The following is a 26,795-nucleotide window of genomic DNA, read 5'->3' as shown; positions in this document are numbered from 1 at the left end:
TCTGTCCAGTGAATACCCGTTTATCGTTTGCATTCCTTCTTGGTGTAGCAATTTTGATGGCCACTATTGTTGTAGATCGAACAAACACGTTCATCGAACACGTTGCAGCGGCGTCCCCTTTGCCCCCGCAGTGCACGGTCACGAATTATCATGAAGAAGGAAATGCATGTCACTTACGTTATGTGGGGTTGCATGAAATTAGGCGAAACTTCTCAGTGGGCACCCATAATTCTCCTGAACATCTTTACTTTCTCACCATGTGCTCACAACTACATAGAGCTACGTGACACGATCGACAGGCACTCTAGAGACACGGCCCAACACAACTGCACAAAACTTTGTCCGTATTCGCCGTCGTTTCCATTTCGCGACTGAGCGGACCTTACTTTCCGAATAACGCTCCTATATACTGTAGTCTTTGCATGCTATCCTTTGTTTAACCTACGAAATGAACATTAGTTAAAAATTTATCGCTTGTCATTGTCCACAGGAGAGACTACATGCAGAACGTGGACCAGGTGCGACACCAGTACCAACAAGTCGGCAGCCTGGAACCAGGGCACAAATTCGCGGGCGATCATTTCTCTGAAATAGGAGATCTTTTGCGGCCGTACCAACACCATCAACGTTCAAATGCGTACAGCTTGCCAGCATGGTATAGAGATGTCCTGAAAGACAGGCAAGACATGTGGCAGCAGATGCAGCATAACCAGATGCCCGAGTTTGACCAGTCTGGGCAGCTGTACCAGCAGGACTATGATTACGACCTGGACGACAGCCACCAGCAGCAGCACCACGACCCCAGTTCAGACTTCCATCAGGCGGTACAGCAGATTCATCAATATGGAGATCCTCAGTCTGGTAAACTAGTAAACGAACAACAAGAATCTGGAGAAGGTCTTCAGGTGTCTCAGCAAAGTGAGACATCAGATGCAGATCAAATTGCACAGCAATCACTGCAAAATCAGTATTCTGAACAGGTTAATTGGTATCCACAGCAAGACCAAACTTCAGATACAGCAGACGTCCTTCAACAGCATCAACAGATCGATACACCAAACAAAGACCAAGACCTTCAACAGACACAGCAAGAATTAGATTCTGATAATGAACAAATCATTCAACAGGATCAATCTTCTGATTCTGGAGACAATCTGCAACAGTATCAAGAGACCGATGCATCAGACGGAGACCTACAACAGACGCAGCAAGAACTAAATTCTGATAATGAACAAATCAGTCAGCATTCACAGCAGGATCAATCTTCCGATTCTGGAGACAATCTGCAACAGTATCAACAGAGCGATGCATCAAACGGAGACCTACAACAGATACAGCAAGAATTAGATTCTGATTCTGAACAACTCAGTCAGCATACACAGCAAGATCAATCTTCCGATTCTGGAGACGATTTGCAGCAGTATCAGCAGACCGATACATCAAATGGAGACCTACAGCAGACGCAGCAGGAACTAAATTCTGATAATGAACAAATCAGTCAGCATTCACAGCAGGATCAATCTTCCGATTCTGGAGACAATCTGCAACAGTATCAACAGAGCGATGCATCAAACGGAGACCTACAACAGATACAGCAAGAATTAGATTCTGATTCTGAACAACTCAGTCAGCATACACAGCAAGATCAATCTTCCGATTCTGGAGACAATCTGCAACAGTATCAACAGAGCGATGCATCAAACGGAGACCTACAACAGATACAGCAAGAATTAGATTCTGATTCTGAACAACTCAGTCAGCATACACAGCAAGATCAATCTTCCGATTCTGGAGACGATTTGCAACAATATCAGCAGACCGATACATCAAATGGAGACCTACAGCAGACGCAGCAAGAACAAAATTCTGATAATGAACAAATCAGTCAGCATTCACAGCAGGATCAATCTTCTGATCCTGGAGACAATCTGCAACAGTATCAAGAGACCGATGCATCAGGTGGAGAGCTACAACAGACGCAGCAAGAACTAAATTCTGATAATGAACAAATCAGTCAGCATTCACATCAGGATCAATCTTCCGATTCTGGAGACAACCTGCAACAGTATCAACAGAGCGATGCATCAAACGGAGACCTACAACAGATACAGCAAGAATTAGATTCTGATTCTGAACAACTCAGTCAGCATACACAGCAAGATCAATCTTCCGATTCTGGAGACAATCTGCAACAATATCAACAGAGCGATGCATCAAACGGAGACCTACAACAGATACAGCAAGAATTAGATTCTGATACTGCACAACTCAATCAGCATACACAGCAAGATCAGTCTTCTGATTCTGGAGACAATCTGCAACAGTACCAACAGACCGATGCATCAAACGGAGACCTACAACAGATACAGCAAGAATTAGATTCTGATTCCGATGCATCAAACGGAGACCTACAACAGATACAGCAAGAATTAGATTCTGATTCTGAACAACTCAATCAGCTTACACAGCAGGATCAGTCTTCCGATACTGGAGACAATTTGCAACAATATCAACAGACTGATACATCAATAGAAGACCAAGTCCTACAACAGAAACAGCAGGAATTAGTTTCTGATTCGCAACTAAGCCAGCATATACAACAAGATCAATTTGCAGACTCTGGGGAAAATCTACAGCAATATCAACAAAGTGGTACTCTCAACGAAGAACAAGATTTACAACAAACACAGAAAGAATCTGATTCTGATTTTGAACTTAGCCAGCATACGCAACAAGAGCAGTCTTCAGATTCCAGAGAAAATCTGCAACAATATCAACAGGACGAAGATCAGATTCTGCAACAGACGCAGCAACAATTAGATTCTGATTCTGAACTTAGCCAGAACACACACCAAGAGCAGTCTTTAGATTCTGAAGATGATCTGCAACAATATCAACTCGGTGAAACCCAAAACAACGATCACGTTCAACAGCAGAACCAACAACATGTTGACTCAGATTTTGAACACCTCAGTTTGTATCCTCAGAAACAAGATCAATCTTATTCTAGCGATGACCAGCAGCAGTACCAGCAGAGCAATATCTTCGACTCAGACGAGTTAGAACAGCAAGCACACCAAGACGATACTGAAGGCAATAGTCATGATCGGTATCAGCAGTATCAAGAACCGGGTTCAGAACAGATTGTACAGCAATATGAGAAGGAACAGTTTCCCATCAGTAATCAGGACTTGCAACAATATCAGCAAAGCCACTTTGGGAACGATGCGGACCTCTACCAGCAGTCCCATGAGCCAGACGAGTTCCTTGAAGGCTATCAGTACGATCAGAATAATCGCTTGCATAAAATAGACCAACAGCAGCATGAGGCTATATTCTAATAGCACGCATCAATAACGTGAGTAAATTTTATATTTCTTTCCTAGACACCAGACACCTGGACTCAGTTGTACCTTAATATGTGAGTTATTTATAATGAAATCACCTCAATAAGTTTCTTTTCGTCAACAGGGATCTTCATTAGTTTTCATTTTTCCTCTTCAATATGAATTGAGCTGGTGCTGTGTTAAATTCACTGGGTATGTACATGGGACAAGCAAAGTTAAAATTCCAGTCTGGCCGCATTTGTTTAATTTTTTCCGTGATTGCACAAATCACTTGCGACCAGTAGGGGGAGGGTTCCATCACATTAAACAAAGGTTCCTGTCGAGCTGTTTGCTGTGATAAGTTACAATGCAGCATTCTTTCCTACCTTTATTTCTTGCCTTCGTTCCTTTCTTTCCTCATGTCATAAATCCTGTCTTCCTACTTATACTCCTCCCTTCTTAAAGTCCTTTTCCTTTCCCAATATTCTACTATCCTTCCTTTAGTTTTTCCCATTTTTTCCTGTGATGTAAGATAGTCGGTACTCGTGCCACACTCAGTGGAACTAAAACGCTGATGATACGCATTAAATTTTTTGTATATGTTTGAAATGAATCTCTTGTGCTCTGATTAATTTGGTACATGTCTTATAAACTTGTAGAACTACTTGTAGTTCGGTCATAATCAAAGAAAATGCGGTCAGCTGATTTTTCATTTATGCAGTATTGCAGATTACACTTAAAATATACTATATTTGATGCAAAGAAGACGAGATTATTATGTGAATTTGTCTCCACTTTCCGCTTGTGGAACATATTTCTGTACTTTAACCAAGTTAACTGGTATAGAAATATACACATGTAAATTAAATTCTCTTATATTATTGTGTGTGGTGAGTAACGCCATTTTTAGCATGTACTGCCAAGCTAAGGAACATATTTCTGTACTTTAACCAAGTTAACTAGTTCAGAAATATACACATGTAAATTAAATTCTCTTATATTATTGTGTGTGGTGAGTAACGCCATTTTTAGCGTGTACTGCCAAGCTACTATGCATAACTGCCTAACTTAGTTAAACAGATATCTTTAATTAAATTTGTACAAATATATGTTTCTTCTACAAGAAGCAATAGTTATACAGCGCATGCTGGGTGCTTGCTAAGTTTCATAACTACGGTGTACATACATACCGGTACATATCGCGTGAAAAGTGAGCGATGTGTTGTTACCAACTGTACATCACAATGGAAGCTGACAGATGGATATCAACAAGAAAGACAGCCAGCAGTCAGCAACCAGAATTACGGTTTGAAATAGTCAGCTGATAGATGGATATTAACAAAAACGCCGCGCATACTGTCGCAAGGCAGCAATCAGAATTACACTTCGAAATAGTCGTGTATCATGTTGTGCACCATCTGAAGATGAGCCGAAAAAGATTCGAAAACCAGTTTATGAAGTAAATAAGTATTTCAGTTGCCTGTGTTTGTAATGAAGTATAGCATACTGACAAGTTAAATTGGAACTACCATATAGGTAATGCGGCTGGGAAGCCAAACCAAAGACTTCATTTTATTGGAAGGACAATTAGAAGATGCGATAGGTTTACTGAAGAAACTGCCTACACTATGCTTGGTCATCCTCTGTTAGAGTACGGGTGTGCGGTATGGGATCCTTACCAGATAGGATTGACGGAGGACGTCGAAAAAGTTGAAAACAAAGGCAGCTAGTTTTATATTTCCATCAAATAGGGGAGAGATTGCCACACATATGATGAACGAGTTGGGTAGCAATCATTAAAACAAAGATGTTTTACGTTGTGGCAACACTTTTTCACGAAATTTCTATCAGCGCCATTCACTGCTGAATGTGAAAATATTCATTGCTGCCAACCTACTTAGGGACAAATGATCATTTTAATAACATAAGAGAAATAAAAACTCATACAGAAAGATTTAATGTTCATTTTTCCCACGCGCTGTTAGAGAGTGGGACGGTAGAGAAATGTTTTTATTAAAAATGAAATTCTTCCAGCTGTACTTAAGATTTTATATTTGCTTCGCTACTAGTTTCGACGTTGCGTCAATGCCATCTTCAGGTCCGTACACTTTGATGAAGTCAGTTGTGAGTGGCTCAGTCTAGAAGTCTACAGTGAGACCAACACAAGCTCCGCATGGATGGCGGGATGGCGGGATGGAGTTAAAGCCTGCCATCCACGTGGAGCACGTGTTGGCCTCACTGTAGACTTCTAGACTGAGCCACACATAACTGATTTCATCAAAGTGTACGGGCGTTGACGCAACGTCGAAACTAGTAGCAAAATAAATATGAAATCTTAAGTACAAATGGAGGAATTTCATTATTAATAAAAATTAAACCAGCTGTGTCCCATCTTCATCCAATTTAAACATGGATGTACGAAGGGTAGAGAAATAGTCTGAAGGTGCCTCTGCCAGGCACTTAAGTGTGAACTGCAGAGAAGTCGTGTAGTTGCCGATGTTTAGTGTAAATGCATGGTGAGATGAGCCTCATCAAGTTTTTCAAAGTGTCGATGACCTCTGTAGGCTATTTCAATGAGATGCAGTTATTATTACAGAAGATGACTGATGCAATCAACTTTATAGGAGAAAACTGTTGCATATCTTTTTAGTGACTGAATGATTCCTTCGTGTAAGAAGTACGGAGGTGATGTGGGTATCAGCATGTTTCGCTCTTTGCTCTCTTTACGTAGGGCTACTCTCTATCTTATATAGCCGCCACGATACAAGAAGACAAGTAAAATGCTACAAAACGTAGCGTAGCGCCTGCCTGAGCGACCAGGACGTGGAACTTCAATACGAACAGACGAGTGAATGCCACAAAAACTAGCATTGCGTGTGCTTAACCGACCAGGGTAGTGTAACTTCCGGTCACGTCGCAGTTTGACAGATGCGCCACGTAGACACCTCATACGTCCACCTGGCCAGCACTCGAAAACTCGGCTAAACTCTCACAAAGCGGCCGCTCCAAACACATCTTCCGCCGGGCGTTCCGTCTGATATTTCATAGTAGGAGGTCTTCCGTACTGAGAAATGTTATCCTGCGCGAGTGCAGTACATATTTTAAAACAGGCGTTGCTAAGGGATTTGTATTAGGAAATAAGACACTAGAAGTAGTAAGCAAGCACTGCTATTTGAGCAGCTAAAATAACTGATGATGTCCGAAGTAGAGAGGATGTTTAAAGTCAGAGTTTCTATAACAAGGAAAGTTATACTGAAAAAGAGGAATTTGCTGTCACCGAATAGAAATATGTTAGGAAGTCTCCTTTGGAAGTATTTGTCTGGAATGTGGCCTTGTACAGAGGTGAAATGCGGATGATAAGCAGTTAAGGCAGTTAGAGAATACAAGGTTTTGAAAAATGATGCTTTAGAACAATGCTTAAGATTTTATTGATAGACTGCGTAACTGACTAAAAGAAGGTTCAGGACACAACCTGATGCACCACGGGATCGTCAATCCCGTAATGGGGGAAGCGCAGGTGAATAGAAATCGTAGACGGGGACCATTATTTATGTACGATAAGCAGCTTCAGATGGATGTTTGTTACATTAATTGTACAAGAGGCTTGCACAGGTTGCAACAGCGTGGAGAAAAGCATCAAATGAGTCTTCAGACTGAAGACCACAAAAGCATCAACAATAACCTGACCTTTCTTGAACGGGGGCGATGCGGAAAGTAAGTTCTCCTTCCATGGAGGTTGGGAAGTAAGAGCATACCGCTGTCAATTAAAAGTGCAACACCGTGAAGGCGGAGCAGCAATTGCAACTGGATGTATTCAAATATGTGTCTTCCTGTGCAGTCGTTAGCCTCTACAGCCCCCTTTAGAACCATGGAAGTCATTCCCTGAGGTCTTGACATACATCCTGCGATCTTGTTGCAAGATCCCCTCCCTTCTAAACTGATACTGTTATTACTCAGCTTAGCCGCGAGTCCGTAGAGTGTGGTATATGTGACGTACAGTATAACTGATCAGCATTTCCACCTGGATTTTGCGTATGTAAGTCGGACCTTCCTTGATCCACCTCTGTGGGTCGTGTCGTCGGATTTCCTCCTACCTGTGCGCGGTGCAGCTCTCGTAAATGTCGTCCCGTGCAGATTCTTCGTTGGCGTACTGGATGTTTCTGTCGGTGGAAGCTAATTATCTGAAATTGCTGTCGCCGGCCGGAGTGACCGTGCGGTTCTAGGCGCTTCAGTCTGGAACCGCACGACCGCTCTGGTCGCAGGTTCGAATCCTGCCTCGGTCATGGATGTGTGTGATGTCCTTAGGTTAGTTAGGTTTAAGTAGTTCTAAGTTCTAGGGGACTGATGACCACAGATGTTAAGTCCCATAGTGCACAGAGCCATTTGAACCATTTGAAATCGCTGTCGATCGACTTTGGAGTATCTATGTACTCGAAATTAATATTCAGAATGTCGTATCCTCACTTTCATTCCTATTAGATCAATAATGAAACACTCATGTCACAAACTACTCGCAACCGAGATCATGGCTACCATCGAACAAGGCAGGAAGAGCTCTTAACGCCGACTGCCGACTTTGATGCGCAGTCCGTATGCCTTACTAGTTTCGTAACAGTTCGTGGATTTCCGATCAAGTTTGTACTTACTAAGATATGCATTTGTTAATGAACGGGTGTGAATTTTAACGAGGCAAAATTATGATAGATAGTTTTCAACATCCAGAGGCTCCTCCTAGTATTCATGCTGTCATAAATGACTTTAATTATTAAATATAAATAAACAAAATCGGTGACTTTGGCGCCAAGATGGCGGTGCTTCCCGTCACGTATAATTCCCAGGCTGACGTTCGAGCCCGACCCCACTACGCGCGACATATGGTCTCTTCGTCACCTAGCCAGCCAGCGTGGGAAATGCTCTCAGACTCATGGCCGGCTACGGACTACAGCACTTCCTAAGTGTCGTGAATACATCAATAAGGGACAATTTATTAAAACTCGTAAAAATGTCTTCTACAAGTAAGGGGCACCTTACACTGTCCCTTCTTCTTGCCCGTGTTTTCCATGTATTCCTTTCCTCGCGGGTTGTACAGAGAACCTCCTCATTCCTTACTTAATCAGTTCACCTGATTTTCAACTTTCATCTGTAGTACCACATCTCAAGTGTTCGATTCTCCTCTATTTCGGTTTTCCCACACTCTATGCTTCACTACAATATCGCGCTGTACTCCAAACGTACATCCTCAGAAATTTCGTCCTCAGATTAAGGCCTACGTTTGATACTACTAGACTTCTGTTGCCGAGGCGTGCCCTCTTTATCAGTGCTAGTCTGCTCTTTATGTCCTCCTTGCTCCTCCCTGGTGGGCTACTTTGCTGCCTTAACTTCGTCTACTTCGCCGTCCCCATTTCTGATGTAATATTCCTCCGTGCTCGTGTTTCTGCTACTTCTCATTTCTTTCGTCTTCTATTTAGTCTCAGTCTATATTCTGTACTCGTTACACTGCTCAAGACAGTTCCAATCAACACATCCCGTAATTCTTCTTCACTTTCGTTGACGATAGCAATGTCATAACCAAATTTTAATACCACTCTTGAAATTTTTTTAATTTCCTTCATTGGTTCTTCTATGTATAGACTGAACAGTAGGGACGAAAGATTATATCACTGTCTTACAGCCTTTCTAGTCCGAGCACTTCGTTCTCGGTGGTTCAATCTTATTGTTTCCTCTTGGTTCCCTCTTGATGTTCCATTATAGCTTACCTCTACTTTTCTCAGAATTTCGGACATCTTGTATCATTTTATATTGGCGAAAACTTTTTCTAAGTAGATAAATCTATCTACATCTACATTTACATCCATACTCCGCGCAAGGCACCTGACGGTGGGTGGTGGAGGGTACTTTGAGTACCTTTATCGATTCTCCCTTTTATTCTAGTCTCGTATTGTTCGTGGAAAGAAAGATTGTCGGTATGCCTCTGTGTGGGCTCTAATCTCTCTGATTTTATCCTCATGGTCTCTTCTCGAGATATACGTAGGAGGGAGCAATATACTGCTTGACTCCTCGGCGGAGGTATTTTCTCGAAACTTCAACGAAAGCCCGTACCGAGCTACTGAGCGTCTCTCCTGCAGAGTCTTCCACTGGAGTTTATCTATCATCTTCGTAACGCTTTCGCGATTACTAAATGATCCTGTAACGAAGCGCGCTGCTCTCCGTTGGATCTTCTCTCTCTCTCTTCTATCAACCCTACCTGGTATGGATCCCACACTGGTGAGCAATACTCAAGCATAAGAACCTTCAAGATCGCAGCGCGTCAGCAATCGTTGGTTAATACATTTAAAAAACTAAAAACCCGCCTCGATTGCGAAAAAAGCACCTAGTGTACTGTAACCTACTTCCTTTGTTTTCGGATTGCAGTTCCTTAGGGTTCTTCCGAATCTCAGTCTGGCATTTGCTTTACCGACGATCAACTTTATATGGTCATTCCATTTTAAATCACAGATCCTATGAACGAATCTTGGATTTTCATCAGTCTTGCTTCCATTAACGAACGCAGAGTCAGAACTGCTTCTTTGTGCCTGTGTCTCTATATGCTGACATGTGCAAATGATTAGAATTAACCCAACCGCAGAAAATAGGTAGGATTAATGCCAAATGAAGTCCATATATAAGCATAGATTACGCAGCAGCTTTCTCATTCATAAATCTGATTTGAACGTTACTGATTTGAGAGAAGATCGTGTTATGCCTCGTGAAAGAAGAAGAAACGTCCGTTAGTATCGCGGCCTATCGGGATTCTTGTTTATCGCTCAGTGAGATTATTTCTCGGGTAAGTCGATATGCCGCGACTGTTATACAAATATGGAATCGATGGGATAAGGAAGGTCAGCAGATGATAAGCTCGGTGGGTGTGCTCGATCTCCGACGTCACTGTGAGGCGTTATCTTTCAGCAAGATAACGCAATACCTCCGTGGTGTTGCAACTTTGCCGGCCGCGGTGGTCTAGCGGTTCTAGGCGCTCAGTCCAGAGCCGCGAGACTGCTACGGTCGCAGGTTCGAATCTTGCCTCGGGCATGGATGTGTGTGATGTCCCTAGGTTAGTTAGGTTTAAGTAGTTCTAAGTTCTAGGGGACTTATGACCTCAGCATTTGAGTCCCATAGTGCCCAGAGCCATTTGAACCATTTGTTGCAACTTTATGTACCTGTAATGTACTGTGGGGAATAAGAATAGCCGGTACTCTGTTTAACTCGGTACGTCAATGTTCTTAGAGCTGCGATAGCGGTAGAGCCGCATCACAACTCAGTCGCCTAGAGGAGCCGTTCAAAGTGAGCGACACAACTAAAAATTCTGTCAAATATCACATCCGTTATAAAACAGTGGTCCAGGTATAGCTTCCATGATTGGTAATCAAACCGTCCTCGGTCCAGCGTTCGAAACTCGCCGCTGCTTAAATTTTGATTAATAATCAACATTGGCGCCGGAGACTTCCGGCATAAGAAGCCACCCTCGTTCTGCTAACGCCCTTGTCAAAGAGGGCGGAGGAGCGGACACAGGTTCAGGGCACTCTTTTGTTCAAGGGGTCGAAAGCTGCCCCTAAAGGCGGAATAATCAGCAACGAGCAACGACCTGAGGATGCAGAAGGCAATCGAAACCGCTGCATGTAAGACGCGTAACGTGTATCCACAGGAAATGTGGTCTGTAATTGAGAAAGTCCTCCCCCCATGAAGCACCGACCTTGCTGTAGGTGGGCAGGCTTGCGTGCCTCAACGATACAGATAGCTGTACCGTTGGTGCAACCATAACGGAGGGGTATCTGTTGAGAGGCCAGACAAACGTGTGGTTCCTGCAGAGGGTCAGCAGCCTTTTCAATAGTTGCAGGGGCAACAGTCTGGATGATTGACTGATCTGTCCTTGTATCATTAACCAAAACGGCCTTGCTGTTGTGGTACTGCGAACGGCTGAAAGCAAGGGGAAACTACAGCCGTAATTTTTCCCGAGGGCATGCAGCTTTACTGTATGGTTAAATGATGATGGCGTCCTCTTGGGTAAAATATTCCGGAGGTAAAATAATCCCCCATTCGGATCTCCGGGCGGGGACTACTCAAGAGGACGACGTTATCAGGAGAAAAAAAACTGGCATTCTACGGGTCGGAGTGTGGAATGTTAGATCCCTTAATCGGGCAGGTTGGTTAGAAAATTTAAAAAGGGAAATGGATAGGTTAAAAATAGATATAGTGGGAATTAGTGAAGTTCGGTGGCAGGAGGAACAAGTCTTCTGGTCAGGTGAATACAAAATCAAATAGGGGTAATGCAGGACTAGGTTTAATAATGAATAAAAACATAGGAGTGCGGGTAAGCTACTACAAACAGCATAGTGAACGTATTATAGTGGCCAAGTTAAACACGAAGCCATGACTACTACAGTAGTACAATTTTATATGCCAACTAGCTCTGCAGATGACGAAGAAATTGAAGAAATGTACGATGATATAAAAGAAATTATTCAGGTAGTGAAGGGAGACGAAAATTTAATAGTCATGGGTGACTGGAATTCGACAGCAGGAAAAGGGAGAGAAGGAAACATAGTAGGTGAATATGGATTGGGGATAAGAAATTAAAGAGGAAGCCGTCTGTTAGAATTTTGCACAGAGCATAACTTAATCATAGCTAGCACTTGGTTCAAGAATCATGAAAGAAGGTTGTATACATGGAAGAATATTAGAGATACTAAAAGGTATCAGATAGATTATATAATGGTAAGACAGAGATTTAGGGACCAGGCTTTAAGTTGTAGGACATTTCCAGGGGCAGATGTGGACTCTGACCACAATCCATTGGTTATGAACTGTAGATTAAAACTTAAGAAATTGCAAAAAGGTGGGAATTTAAGGAGATGGGACCTGGATAAACTGACTAAACCAGAAGTTGTACAGAGTTTCAGGGAGAGCATAAGGGAACAACTGACAGAAATTGGAGAAAGAAATACAGTAGAAGAAGAATGGGAAACTCTGAGGGATGAAATAGTGAACGCAGCAGAGGATCAAGTAGGTAAAAAGACAAGGGCTAGTAGAAATACTTGGGTAACGGAAGAAATATTGAATTTAATTGATGAAAGGAGAAAATATAAAAATGCAGTAAATGAAGCAGGCAAAAAGGAATACAAACGTCTCAAAATTGAGATCGACAGGAAGTGAAACATGGCTAAGCAGGCATGGCTAGCGGACAAATGTAAGGACGTGGAGGCATATCTCACTAGGGGTAAGATAGTACAGCCTACAGGAAAATTAAAGGGACCTTTGGAGGAAAGAGAGCCACTTGTACGAATATCAAGAGCTCAGATGGAAATCCAGTTCTAAGCAAAGAGGGGAAAGCAGAAAGGTGGAAGGAGTATATAGAAGGCCCATACAAGGGTGATGTACTTGAGGACAATATTATGGAAATGGAAGAGGATGTAGATGAAGATGAAATGGGAGATACGATACTGCGTGAAGAGTTTGACAGAGCACTGAAAGACCTGAGTGGAAACAAGGCCCTCGGAGTAGACAACATTCCATTAGAAGTACTGACGGTCTTGGGAGAGCAAGTCCTGACAAAACTCTACCATATGGTGAGCAAGATGTGTGAGACAGGCGAAATACCCTCAGACTTCAAGAAGAATATAATAATTCCACTCCCAAAGAAAGCAGGTGCTGACAGATGTGAAAATTACCGAACCATCAGTTTAATAAGTCACAGCTGCAAAATGTTAACACGAATTCTTTACAGACGAATGGAAAAACTGGTAGAAGCCGACCTCGGGGAAGATCAGTTTGGATTCCGTAGAAATGTTGGAACACGTGAGGCAATACTGACCTTACGACTTATCTTAGAAGAAAGAGTAAGGTAATACAAACCTACGTTTCTAGCATTTGTAGACTTAGAGAAAGCTTTTGACAATGTTGACTGGAATACTCTCTTTCAAATTCCAAAGGTGGCAGGGATAAAATACATGGAGCGAAAGAATATTTACAGTTTGTACAGAAACCAGATGGCAGTTATAAGAGTCGAGGGGCATGAAGGGGAAGCAGTGGTTGGGAAGGGAGTGAGACAGGGTTTTAGCCTGTCCCCGATGTTATTCAATCTGTATATTGAGCAAGCAGTAAAGGGAACAAAAGAAAAATTCGGAGTAGGTATTAAAATCCAGGGAGAAGAAATAAAAACTTTGAGGTTCGCCGATGACATTGTAATTCTGTCAGAGACAGCAAAGGACTTGGAAGAGCAGTTGAATGGAATGGATTGTGTCTTGAAAGGAGGATATAAGATGAACATCAGCAAAATCAAAACAAGGATAATGGATTGTAGTCGAATTAAGTCTGGTGATACTGAGGGAATTAGATTAGGAAATGAGACACTTAAAGTAGTAAAGGAGTTTTGCTATTTGGGGCAAAATAACTGATGATGGTCGAAGTAGAGAGGATATAAGATGTAGACGGGCAATGGCAAGGAAGGCGTTGCTGAAGAAGAGAAATTTGTTAACATTGAGTATAGATTTAAGTGTCAGGAAGTCGTTTCTGAAACTATTTGTATGGAGTGTAGCCATGTATGGAAGTGAAACATGGACAATAAATAGTTTTGACAAGAAGAGAATAGAAATGTGGTGCTACAGAAGAATGTTGAATTAGGTGGGTAGATCACGTAACTAATGAGGAGGTATTGAATAGGATTGGGGAGACGAGAAGTTTGTGGCACAACTTGACTAGAAGAAGGGATCGGTTGATAGGACATGTTCTGAGGCATCAAGGAACCACAAATTTAGCATTTGAGGGCACTGTGGAGGGTAAAAATCATAGAGGGAGACCAAGAGATGAATACACAAGCAGATGCAGAAGGATGTAGGATGCAGTAGGTACTGGGAGATGAAGAAGCTTGCACAGGATAGATTAGCATGGAGAGCTCCATCAAACCAGTCTCAGGACTGAAGACCACAACAACACAACAATTGAGAAAGTGTCATGATGATCTCTCCATTAGCAAATATTCCGGAATACTCCCCAATTCGGGTCTCTGGGAGGGGACAGCCAAAGAGGAGATGACTATGAGAAAAACATTGAGTAACCAACGAGAGGATAATGTCTTACCAGTCGGAGCGTGACATGTCAGAAGCTTTAACGTGCTAGGAAAGCTACAAAATCTGAAAAGGAAAATGCAAAGGCTCAATGTGGATGTAGTAAGGGTAGTAAAGTGTAGTGGAAAGAAGACAAGGATTTCTGGTCAGATGAATAGAGGGTAATTTCAACAGCAGCAGAAGGTGGTATAACGGGAATAGGATTCGTGATAAACAGGAAGGTAGCGCAGAGAGTGATTTACTGTGAACGGTTCAGTGACAGGGTTGTCCTTATCGGTATCGCCAGCAAACAAACACCGATAACGATAGTTCAGGTATACATGCCGACGTCGCAAAATGTAGACGAAGAGATAAAGTATATGAGGATATTGAAATGTATGTAAAGGGAGATGAAAATCTAATAGTCATGGGGGATTGGAGTGCAGTTGTTGGGGAAGGAGGAGAAGAAAAAGTTACAGGACAATATGAGCTTGGGACAAAGAATGAGAGAAGAGAAAGACAATTGAGTTCTGTAATAAATTTCAGATACTGATAGCGAATACTTTGTTCAAGAATCTTAAGGGGCGGATTTACTCTTGGAAAAGGCCGTGTGATACGGAAAGATTTCATTTAGATTACATCATGTATCCTCGGTGTCTCACGCGACGGCATACGTGAATAAAACGTTCTCGGTTTTCAATCCGCGTTAATTCGAATAATATCCTGGAGCTTTCGATGACCATCTCCACCATCGTCGTCAGGAGTTCACTGAGTGCCGGGGCTGCTAAGGTTTCTCGCTTATATAAGCTCCGCAGACATGTTGCGCTCTGTTTAAGACGACATTGCTCTTCGAGTGTCCGACGTATATGGTGTATCCTGTGAATTTGGCAGCGTGTTAAGCGGACAAACAATTCTCACGTTTGCGGAGCGTTGTACTGAGCACAAGCGCCACACAAAACAAAGGGAGCTTGACAAGTCGGCCATAGCGGAGCATTGCCTAGAAAACGGACATAAAATACAGTTCGAAAATACAAAGGTGTTGGCTCATGCGTCTACATATTGGGACTCCGCTGTAAAGGAAGCGGCGTTTAAACAACACCAATTTCAACAGAGACCAAGGGTACACACTGAGCAGGACATGGGGTCGGGAGTTTCAAACGTGGCGCCTGCCCCTGGCGCCTCCTGACGTCACCGTTGCTGTCACGCGCAATAGCTCCGCTAGCTGCCCGGGTCGATTTACGCGCGCTCGCGCCACATTGGGTCTATCTGATTGGCTGCTGACGATGTCATCATGCCTATATAAGCGAGAAACCGTTGCAGTCCTGGCAGCCAGTGAACTCCTGACGACGATGGCGGAGATGGGCACCGAAAGCTCGAGGATTCTATTTGAATTGAAGCAGCTTGAAAACCAAGAACGTTTTGGTCAGATAACATCATGGTCAGACAGAGATTCCGAAATCAGATACTGGACAGTAAGGCGTAGACTCAGATCACAGTGTAATAGTGATGAAGAGTAGGCTGGAGTTTCAGAGATTAGTCAGCGATAATCAATACACAAAGAAGTGGGATATGGAAGTACTAAGGAATGACATACGCTTAAAGTACTCTAAGGCTATAGACACAGCAATAAGGAATAACTCAGTAGGCAGTACAGTTGAACAGGAATGGACACCTTTAAAAAGGGCAGTCACAGAAGTTGGAAAGAAAAGCATAGGTGCAAAGAAAGTAGCCGCCAAGAAACCTTGGATAATAGAAGAAATACTTCAGTTGATCAATGAAAGGAGGAAGTATAAAAATTTTCAAGGAAGCTCAGGAGAACAGAAATAGAAATTGTTGAGGAATGAAAGAAATAGGAAGTGCAAGGAAGCTAAGATGGAACGGCTGCTTCAAAAATGTGAAGAAACCGAAAAAGAAATTATTGTTGTGAGGACTGACTCGGTATATCCAAGTCAAAATAACCCTCGGTGAAATTAAAAGCAATGGTGTCAACGTTAAGAGTGAAAAGGGAATTCCACTGCTAAATGCAGAGGAGATAGCGGATAGGTGGAAAGAGTACATTGATGACCTCTTTGAGGGAGAAGGTTTGTCTGATGTGATAGGAGAAACAAGAGTCGATTTAGAAGATACAGAGGATCCAGTATTAGAATCGGAATTTAAGAGACCTCTGGAGGACTTAAGATCAATTAAGGCGGAAGGGATAGATAACATTCCATCAGAATTTCTAAAATTATTGTATGAATTGGCAACATACGGCTGTTCACGTTGGTGTGTAGAGTGTATGAGTCTGACGACGTACTGCGGCGGGGCGGGGTTGGTCGTCTGCGTTTTTGTTGACGATGTCGTTCAGTACACCTACCTCGATAGGATTCTTGACGATATCCCTTCACTCTGTGGTAGCAGATACGTGCTAGGCAGTGTAAAGCAGCGTTGATGAAACCACCACCTAATAGCTACCATACAGAGGCCACGTTGAAAGTCAGTTCATGATCAAAAAGTCGGGCGTTCGGGATCTTCAGTCTACTTACAGAAAAGCGTTTAAAATTGGATTAACTATGCTTTTTATTCATATTGAAACACACGAAATGGCTATCAAGTCCGTATTTAATATGGCAAAACGTTATCATTCAAAGTTCACTCTGTGTGTAACGTATATTCACTCGAAAAGCAGCCAGAATTTAAGTAAGTTTGATCTGACTAATTTTCACTTTCTACCTGTCACAGACCCACAACTATTCGCGAGCTAAACATTCGGTCGTTTCAGTGGTCTTCTTCGTAAGAGGTGCTCGCCAAAATATTCCGTACAGAGCACGAAACACGCCACGCGGAGTTGTTACCACGACCAGAAAGTTCACACGCTCATATCTCTCAAACTATTTAACTTAAAAACATCACTCTTTCATTAAAATGTTCGTAACTCCAGTCGCTTCAGTCACGATATGATCGACCCGAAATTAGCTCACTATTTCCTCATCTTAGAGAGTAATTTTAAGGAGCGATTTGACATCGTGTTATACGTAGACCGGCTAGCAAGCCACTCTCCTCGAGATACTCTCCTAAATGCCCGCTCCTCTTTTCGCACGGGAAAAGCTTAATTCTGATTGGCTGTTGATCTAAACGACCAATCAAAACGTTCCTTCCAGATCATTACAGCTGCAAATCATGGCTTATCCAATCATTAATTTGACAGTAACTAATGTCAGCAAAACTTCAGCCAGACTAGCACTGGCAAAAAGGGCTCTCCTGGTCAAGACAATTCTATTAATATCAAACATAGGCCTTAATTTGAGCCGGCCGGAGTGGCCGAGCGGTTCTAGGCGCGTCAGTCTGGAACCGCGCGACCGCTACGGTCGCAGGTTCGAATCCTGCCACGGGCATGGATGTGTGTGGTGTCCTTAGGTTAGTTAGGTTTAAGTAGTTCTAAGTTCTAGGGGACTAATGACCTCAGATGTTAAGTCTCATAGTGCTCAGAGCCATTTGAACCATTTGAACCTTAATTCCAGGAAGAAATTTTTGAGAATGTGCGTTTGGAACACAGCATAGTATGTTAGTGAAACATGGAATGTAGGAAAACTGAAACATATCTAGAATCGAAGCGTTTGAGATGTGGTAAAACGAATGTTGAAAATTAGGTGGACTGGTAAGGTAAAGAGTGAGAAGGATCTGCGTAGAATTGGAGAAGAAAATAATATGTGGAAAACGACGACAAGAGGGAGCGTCAGGATGATAGACCATCTGTTAAGACATCAGGGAATGATTTCCTTGGTATTGGAGGCTGTAGACGGCAAAAACTGTAGAGGAAGACTAAGATTGGAAAACAGCCAGCAAATAACTGAGGTCGTATGTTGCAAGTGTTACTCTAAGGTGAAGAGGTTGGCACAGGAGAGGAATTCGTAGCGGGGCGCTTCAAACCAGTGAGGAAACCAAAGACTCAAAAAAATAAAAGACAGTCTTTAGTGATAAAAGAAATCGACATTTGTCGTGAAATTTGTGCCGTATACAGACGGAGTGTGTACAGTGAGTACCTTTAGAGTAATAATGTTAGGGCAATGTTGATGATGAGATATGCGGCCGTATGTCTGTAGTCAGCAACCAATTGCGGTGAGACATCGGTTTTCTCTGGTGACGCGGAGACAAGGCGGCAGCTAATGGTGTAGAGTCACACCTTCGAGTCCAACAAACAAAACAAAAACATGACCACCTCCGTCAGCCACATACCTTATGGCTGTTGTTTCTTTAGTATGCTAAAGGAATCTTCATTGTGGATAGAATGATATATAAAAGTACAGTCACTTCTGAAGCCTGTTGTGAGATATTAAGTAAACTGGAACGAGACATTCAAATCAAGCGACCAGTTTGGTTGAATACCTGTTGCTTGACTCTTAACTTTTTGACTCTGAGAAACACATTTACACTACTGGCCATTAAAATTGCTACACCAAGAAGAAATGTAGATGATAAACGGGTATTCATTGGACAAATATATTATACTAGAACTGACATGTGATTACATTTTCACGCAATGTGGGTGCATAGATCCTGAGAACTCAGCACCCAGAACATCCGCCTCTGGCCGAAATAACGGCCTTGATACGCCTGGGCATTGAGTCAAACAGAGCTTGGATGGCGTGTACAGGTACAGCCACCCATGCAGCTTCAACACGATACCACAGTTCATCAATAGTAGTGACTGGCGTATTGTGACGAGCCAGCTGCTGGGCCACCATTGACCAGGCGTTTTTAATTGGTGTGAGATCTGGAGAATGTGCTGGCTAGGGCAGCAGTCGAACATTTTCTGTATCCAGAAAGGCCCGTACAGGACCTGCAACGTGCGGTCGTGCATTATCCTGCTGAAATGTAGGGTTTCGCTGGGATCGAATGAAGGGTAGAGCCATGGGTCGTAACACATCTGAAATGTACGTCCATTGTTCAAAGCGCCGTCAATGCGAACAAGAGGTGACCGAGACGTATAACCAACGGCACCCCATTCCATCACGCTAGTATGGCGATGACGAATACACTCTTCCAATGTGCGTTCACCGCGATGACGCCAAACACGAATGCGACCATCATGATGATGCAAACAGAACCTGGATTCATCCGAAAAAATGACGTTTTGCCATTCGTGCACCCAGGTTCGTCGTTGAATGCACCATCGCAGGCGCTCCTGTTAACCGCAGCCATGGTCTCCGAGCTGATAGTCCATGCTGCTGCAAACGTCGTCGAACAGTTCGTGCTGATGGTTGTTGTCTTGCAAACGTCCCCATCCGTTGACTCAGGGATCGAGACGTGGCTATACGATCCGTTACAGCCATGCGGATAAGATACTTGTCATCTGGGCTGCTAGTGATACGAGGCCGTTGGGATCCAGCACGGCGTTGCATATTACTATCCTGAACCCATCGATTCCATATTCTGCTGACAGTCATTTGATCTCTACCATCGCGAGCAGCAATGTCGCGATACGATAAACCGAAATCGTGATAGGCTACAATTCGAGATGTATTTAATTCGGAAACGTGATGGTACGCATTTCTCCTCCTTACACGGGGCATCACAACAACGTTTCACCAGGCAATGCCGGTCGATTGCTGTTTGTGTATGCGAAATCAGTTGGAAACTTTCCTCATGTCAGCGCGTTGTAGGTGTCGCCACCGGCGCCAAAGTTGTGTGAATGCTATGAAAATCTAATCATTCGCATATCACGGCATTGTCTTCCTGGAGGTTAAATTTCGCGTCAGTAGCACGTCATCTTCGCAGTGTAGCAATTTTAATGCCAGTAGTCGAACTGGTTGCTTGTATAAATCTAACTGCTGCTGATATACAGTAGTAATGCAGCGATATTATTTTAAGATCTTTAAAATTTGTTTTAACTATCTAAGTATGTATTTTTAGGCTAATAGATTTTACTTTCCGCAAAGCCCTCCTTGGTTGGAGCGACATACAATGTGGTACACTTCGTTATTCCTGCAAGTTACGGTAAACTGATGCTGGAATAGGCGACAGTCCCTGTACGTATTCACTTTTTTACTACAGAATCTAACGGGGTCCGCATCAACGATTGTGGTCTTACCTCTAGCGAGCGATATGCACTACTTCTACGCTTTTTCATTTCCGTAGTTATCATTTACGCACTTGTGGAACAATCAAAAGCAGGAACTGCAATTTGATAATCTAACATGACAGTTTCTGAAGGCAGAATTCAGCATGGACAGACGGCCCTATTCCCCTGACTGATGCTATGAAGAACAAAAGTTTCTATGGATTTTGACAGCTCAGCCGGTAAAACCTTTCCTGCAGATTCTGTAAACGCTAGTTGTATTGCTGTTTCTTCAAATAGCACGATTCTTTTAATTTAGTTTTGTTTTTGTCTGCCAAAGAAATTATAACATTTGTTTCTGGGAAAATTAGTTGAACTAGTCTTTTAGGTTATTCTAGGTGTATTAAGTGCATAAAAACCACCTCATGTTTAATCGTATGAATCACTGTTATTGAAAACCCTGATACCTATTGCACATAAAAATTTCAAAAGTGAACCGGTTTTTCTTCCAGTGCTTTTAAACAAGTCACTGTTAATCACGTCCCTATTTACATAACTGTTCGTTTTCCAAACTTTCTAAGCCTTATATCATGCAATGTATGACTTCGGTGGTATGAACCACAACTGAGCCTGATCCAGCCTTCTCTGTTACAGGTGAGAGACTTCTATCTGTATCATCCGTCGGCTGCAGACAGTAAACGGAATCAGTTTACTGAGTTCCGTGGAAACATCCTAAAAAGGGTTTTCATTCTATCACTAGACCATGTGAAACTTCGTTTACGTAATGGGTGTCTCAACATAGTGTCCCCGTTACACAACTTGCGTGTGAATGCCCAAATAGTGTTTTCTGATGTTATGAACATTACATTCGAAAAATCGAAAATTATGTGTATTTTTTAATAATAAATGGGATAAACGGGAAAAAATCTGATGGACCGATACCCAATGCTCTTTTATTTTACCATACCTGTCGTTTAACTGCTGTCTAGAAGACATATGAGACGCAAGTTCGCAGTTTGTTATAGAAATACCACATCTTCACTCTGTAAAGTCCACATTCTACTCTTGCTTCTAGGAAATATAAGAACTAAACATTTTTTCTTACTAAATTACTATAATTATTGCTATCAGGATCAGTATAGTTACACTTATTGCAACGAAACAAAAATTAATTGATAATTTGATTCTAGGTTTCAAATCCATGTACAGCCATTTCCCTGAATCGCTCCAGGTAAATGTCAGACTTGTTCCTCTGACAGGGCATGGCCATTTCCTTCCCCATCCTTGAAACAATCTAAACTTGTGCACTGTATCTAATTAGATTATTGTCAGAGGAACTTTAAGTCCTAATCCTCCTCCCTTCCTTTAAATATGAGTTTTTATCATGAAACTGAAAAATATCGTAAATATTGTTGGCATTTGAAAAGTAAGGTTATTGTCTCTCAGGCGTAAAATGGAAACCCATCTCCAACGAAGCTAAGGCACGACTTGCTGAAGAAGTAATTACTGTTCAGCGTCCGTGCTACGTGGTTCTCAGAACTGTCTTAACAGGTGAACTGTTCTCTATCATAACAGTGTATCGACGACGTTTATTTTCAGCAGAACAATTTACTAGATGATATCCATGTTTTTCTGAGAGATTTCTTGTATTTAAACTGAATAACAGTGGGGAAAAAATAAGGTGTGTATCAAAAGTATTAAACCCATTTTGCACGATTGCACTTTCAACATGATTGGAGATACGAACTTGTGGTAGATTTTTAACTTATACGACGAAATTAGAAGTCTACCTTGGAGTCAGCCGGTACGCATATTTGCCAGTAGCTGCATCCATGGTACAGCTCATTCGCACACTTATCACTCACAAGGAGACCACATGGAACTGCCAAAACCCAGCGGTGTAGAATTTTCCTTAATCTTCCAAAACCAGTATTAGGTAGGACACCTCTTTAAGAACCAAGCTCTAAATGTCTGCGCGCGATGTTAAATGAACAGCACGAAAATTGCAGCCCTAGGCTCGTAACGTGGGGAATTTGCACAAAATTTCGCTCTCACGATACGTGACTGGAGTAGTCTGTCGTTTATGGTTTAGACTTGATTACTAGCACTTTCTTGCAAAGGCCCGCAATGTAATGTACGTGAAGAGGCAGAACACAAAACAATCATTAAATTCAGTACTCAAATATCTTCATAACCACATTCATGGGATCAACACACAAACAAATAATCAAACCCTGTATAGGTATTTATATCCTAGTTTGTGTTAAGATTAAATGGAAATCAGTGTCACTCCATTGTCAGTTAAATTACTTCTTGCTCTCTCGATGTCCAACGATAACTGTAAACTATTTAGTCCCGTAATTCTCGATCGGAACAGTAGCTGGAAGTTGATGACTAAAAACCCAGCACTCTAACATTCATTACCAGGGCAAAGGAGATGAGACAGGCGATCGTCCAGCATTCCACAAGTGTGAAATCAGACTGAACTAGTCTGCCGGTGCTGCGAATTATGCTCACCGTGCGACCGTATGGGTTGTATAGGAGTGTGCATATGGTGTGGATGGCGAAATGAAGTACAGTCTCTCTCATCAACTCGCCGAAAATCAGAATTATGTAGTGTTTGCAAGTCTGTATCACCTCGGTGTCCCCGGGTGCTGTTGCGTGAATCGATTTACTCACGCATTGCACAGCACAAACACTTCAATGGGCCTCCCGTAAATATGGTTGGACTTAAAAGTTTGGCTACGTTTCGTCTAAGGGGTGCCAGCTCCTAGCAAATGTAATCAATGTTCCACAAAAGTATTTAATATTAACGCAAACTGGATATGGTATTTAAAAATCACATACGCACACACATGTTTTTTAAAGTTTCATAAATTCGAGTTAATTTCCAATAAGAACACAGAAAAATTGAAAGACACAGTTCACAATAAATTAACTTCAGAACCTGGCCGAGTTTCTTAAGATCTTCCAGGCGGCTGAATAAACCACGGCAAATTGTGTGAATTATCTTTTCCACAATCATTATAGTTCTACAGTATCACAAACTTTAAACTTCGCAATGGCTACACACTGAAACCTTCTACGTAAGACTTGTGTCACACGCAACCCGAAGAGTAACAAGTCCACGAGATGCCGAAAAATTTCAATGTCCGGAAGTAGGAACTATGAATAATTCACAAGCGAACTAGTGGCTATTTCACCGCTCATCAGATAAAACTTTCCCGAAACACAGACCAACACCGCCTGACCTCCAACGGCGTCCGAACATAGACTCACCTTCAAAATGCCGCTGTTCGCCCAGTTAAAACACTGAACAAACAAATTTCTGAAATTCTTAAATCTTTTATGCTCGTATTTTCCGAGAAATATTATGCTGTTATCAGTTTTCTTTTGTCTGTCACTATTTATAAACAATAATTTCTATGGTTTTTCTGCGTTTTGGGATTTATAAGTGTGAGCATTAACACACAATTTAAATTATATATTAAATATTTTTCTGTATATCTAAAGTTTACAGTACTGTCGCTATTTTCAATGTTTCTGCATTTATTTAGTAAGAAGAGCTGTTTCAATGGCACGAAGTCCATTTCCCAGGATCTCATTTAAACATGATTTCAATAAATCTACTATCACAGACCGAAACAGTTCTACGAGATGTATCCTTAGACGCCTCGTTTATTTCAGCCGCATAATGCATTCCCGAGATATTGGTTTTTACAGTTAAGGAATTATTTATAACACGTAACTCACAATACCTCATAACTAACGCAGATATCGAAGGCGCGTCTTCACACACGCAACCGCCCGTTTATCCGCTTCAAAAGAGCCTACTGGCTATTGAGTGAGACATATGGTTCAATATTTATTAAGTTTTGGGGTCAGCTTTAATTTTGCACTGGACGCGAAAAGCGGCCATGAGGAACGAGCAGCCATTGTGCTGCTCAACGGAAGGGTTTCCCTGGTCACCTTAGCGATCAGTGGAAGAGCAGACACAACCACATCCGCGGAGTCTAATGTCAAAGTGGCCCTTCCACGTACTCCTGTCAAGCCACCGTGGTACAACAACCGAGTTAGAAAACTGCTTCGGAAGCAAAGGGAACTTCACAACAAACATAAACATAGCGAAAGCCTTGCAGACAAACAAAAATTACGCGAAGCGAAATGTAGTGTGCGGAGCTCTATGCGAGAGGCGTTCAATGAATTCGAAAGTAAAGTTCTATGTACTGACTTGGCGGAAAATCCTAAGAAACTTTGGTCTTATGTCAAAGCGGTAGGTGGATCAAAACAAAATGTCCAGACACTCTGTGACCAAAATGGTACTGAAACAGAGGATGACAGACTAAAGGCCGAAATACTAAATGTCTTTTTCCAAAGCTGTTTCACAGAGGAAGACTGCACTGTAGTTCCTTCTCTAAATTGTCGCACAGATGACAAAGTGGTATATATCTAAATAGATGACAAAGGGATAGAAAAACAGTTAAAATCGCTCGAAAGAGCAAAGGCCGCTGGACCTGACGGGATACTAGTTCGATTTTACACTGAGCACGCGAGGATCTTGCCCTCCTTCTTTCAGCGGTGTACCGGAGGTCCTAGAAGAGCGTAGCGTCCCAAAAGATTGGAAAAGGGCACATGTCATCCACGTTTTCAAGAAGGGACGTCGAACAGATGTGCAGAACTATAGACCTATATCTCTAACGTCGATCAGTTGTAGAATTTTGGAGCACGTATTATGTTCGAGTATAATGACTCTTCTGGAGACTAGAAATCTGCACTGTAGGAATCAGCATGGGTTTCGAAATGGACGATCGTGTGAAACCCAGCTCGCGCTATTCGTCCACGAGACTCAGAGGGCCATAGACACGGGTTCCCAGGTAGATGCCGTGTTTCTTGAGTTCCGCAAGGCGTTCGATATAGTTCCCCACGGTCGTTTAATGAACAAAGTAAGAGCATATGGACTATCAGACCAATTGTGTGATTGGATTGAAGAGTTCCTAGGTAACAGAACGCAGCATCTCATTCTCAATGGAGAGAAGTCTTCGGAAGTAAGAGTGATTTCAGGTGTGCCGCAAGGAAGTGTCGTAGGACCGTTGCTATTCACTATACACATAAATGACCTTGTGGATGACATCGGAAGTTCAGGAGGCTTTTTGCGGATGATGCTGCGGTATATTGAGAGGTTGTAACAATGGAAAATTGTACTGAAATGCAGGAGGATCTGCAGCGAATTGACGCATGGTGCAGGGAATGGCAATTGAATATCAATGTAGACAACTGTAATGTGCTGCGAATACATAGAAAGATAGATCCCTGATCATTTAGCTACAATTTAGCTGGTCAGCAACTGGAAGCAGTTAATTCTATAAATTATCTGGGAGTAGGCATTAGGAGTGATTTAAAATGGAACGATTAATCCGATGACAACTGTGAAGTCGAAACTCGTTGTAAGTTCAAATAGGTAAATAAAGGAAAACTTAAGTCCGTCCACTGTTCGGTGCTTTATTTTGAAAAGTGATAAGTGGTTGAATACTAGAAAAAATCAACAGTATTCTCCTATTTATTTTAATTTTTTTTTAATTCTACTCAAAAACTCATGTTGTTATGGAGGATCGTACCACTACTTGGGCATTACGAATAGTGCTACAACGTGAAAACTGAGGCTGAAGAACTCTTTTTTTCGTGTTAGTTTGTCAATTTTCAAGGCTGCAGGAAGAGAGAGACATATTATATACTAGCATTCTGGAGAGCGACGGTTCAATCCCGCGTCCGGCCATCCTGATTTAGGTTTCCCGTGATTTCTCTAAATCGCTCCAGGAAAATTCCGGGATGGTTCCTTTGAAAGCGCACGGACGACTTCCTTCCCCGTCCTTCCCTAATCCGATAAGACCTATGACCTCGCTGTCTGGTCTCCTCCCCCAAACAACCCAACCCGACATATTATATAGACACAGGCAACAGATCAGCTGCTTTCTATTTTTATTGTAAACTATGGATGGAGTGTTAAGTTTTAAGTTTTCTCCTTACACGATGTTGCAAGTTCGTTGTGGCTCGTCTCAATTTTAATGTTTTAAAGCAAGTGGATCGTTGTACTTATTATGCTCCAACAGGCAGTACACGACCCCTGATGGCAAGGATCCACACATCCGACCGCGCACGCGTCGCCAGCGAACCCAACACGCCACAGTCACGTGACAACACGCTCTGTGACCGGAGTTCACGTCTTCTCTGCAACTTTGGCGTGTAGTGACCACTCCTTCATGTTAGGTGTCTCCTTTTAAACTCCAGTGTTGAAACGGAGGATTTAAAGAAGCTTGTTAACGTCCCACCAACGCGAAATGAACAGCAACTCTTCGT

At 42.3% G+C, this 26,795-nt stretch overlaps 1 protein-coding gene across 1 annotated transcript in view; it reads left to right on the top strand.

Annotated features, from left to right (window-relative positions):
* Positions 1-21,367, top strand: part of LOC126284165 (dentin sialophosphoprotein-like) — a 90,518-nt gene extending 69,151 nt beyond the window's left edge. Inside the window, exons 4-5 of the mRNA XM_049982892.1 lie at positions 491-3,358; positions 21,096-21,367. Coding sequence (XP_049838849.1) covers positions 491-3,341 — 2,851 coding nt within the window. The 3' untranslated portion in view covers positions 3,342-3,358; positions 21,096-21,367. The remainder of the gene's footprint in view (positions 1-490; positions 3,359-21,095) is intronic.
* Positions 21,368-26,795: the final 5,428 nt, after the last annotated feature.

The sequence above is a fragment of the Schistocerca gregaria genome, chromosome 8 (genome assembly GCF_023897955.1).
Source record: "Schistocerca gregaria isolate iqSchGreg1 chromosome 8, iqSchGreg1.2, whole genome shotgun sequence".
Lineage (NCBI taxonomy): Eukaryota > Metazoa > Arthropoda > Insecta > Orthoptera > Acrididae > Schistocerca > Schistocerca gregaria.
Note: the sequence above shows the minus strand (reverse complement) of the source record. Positions and strands in the feature narration are given on the sequence as shown.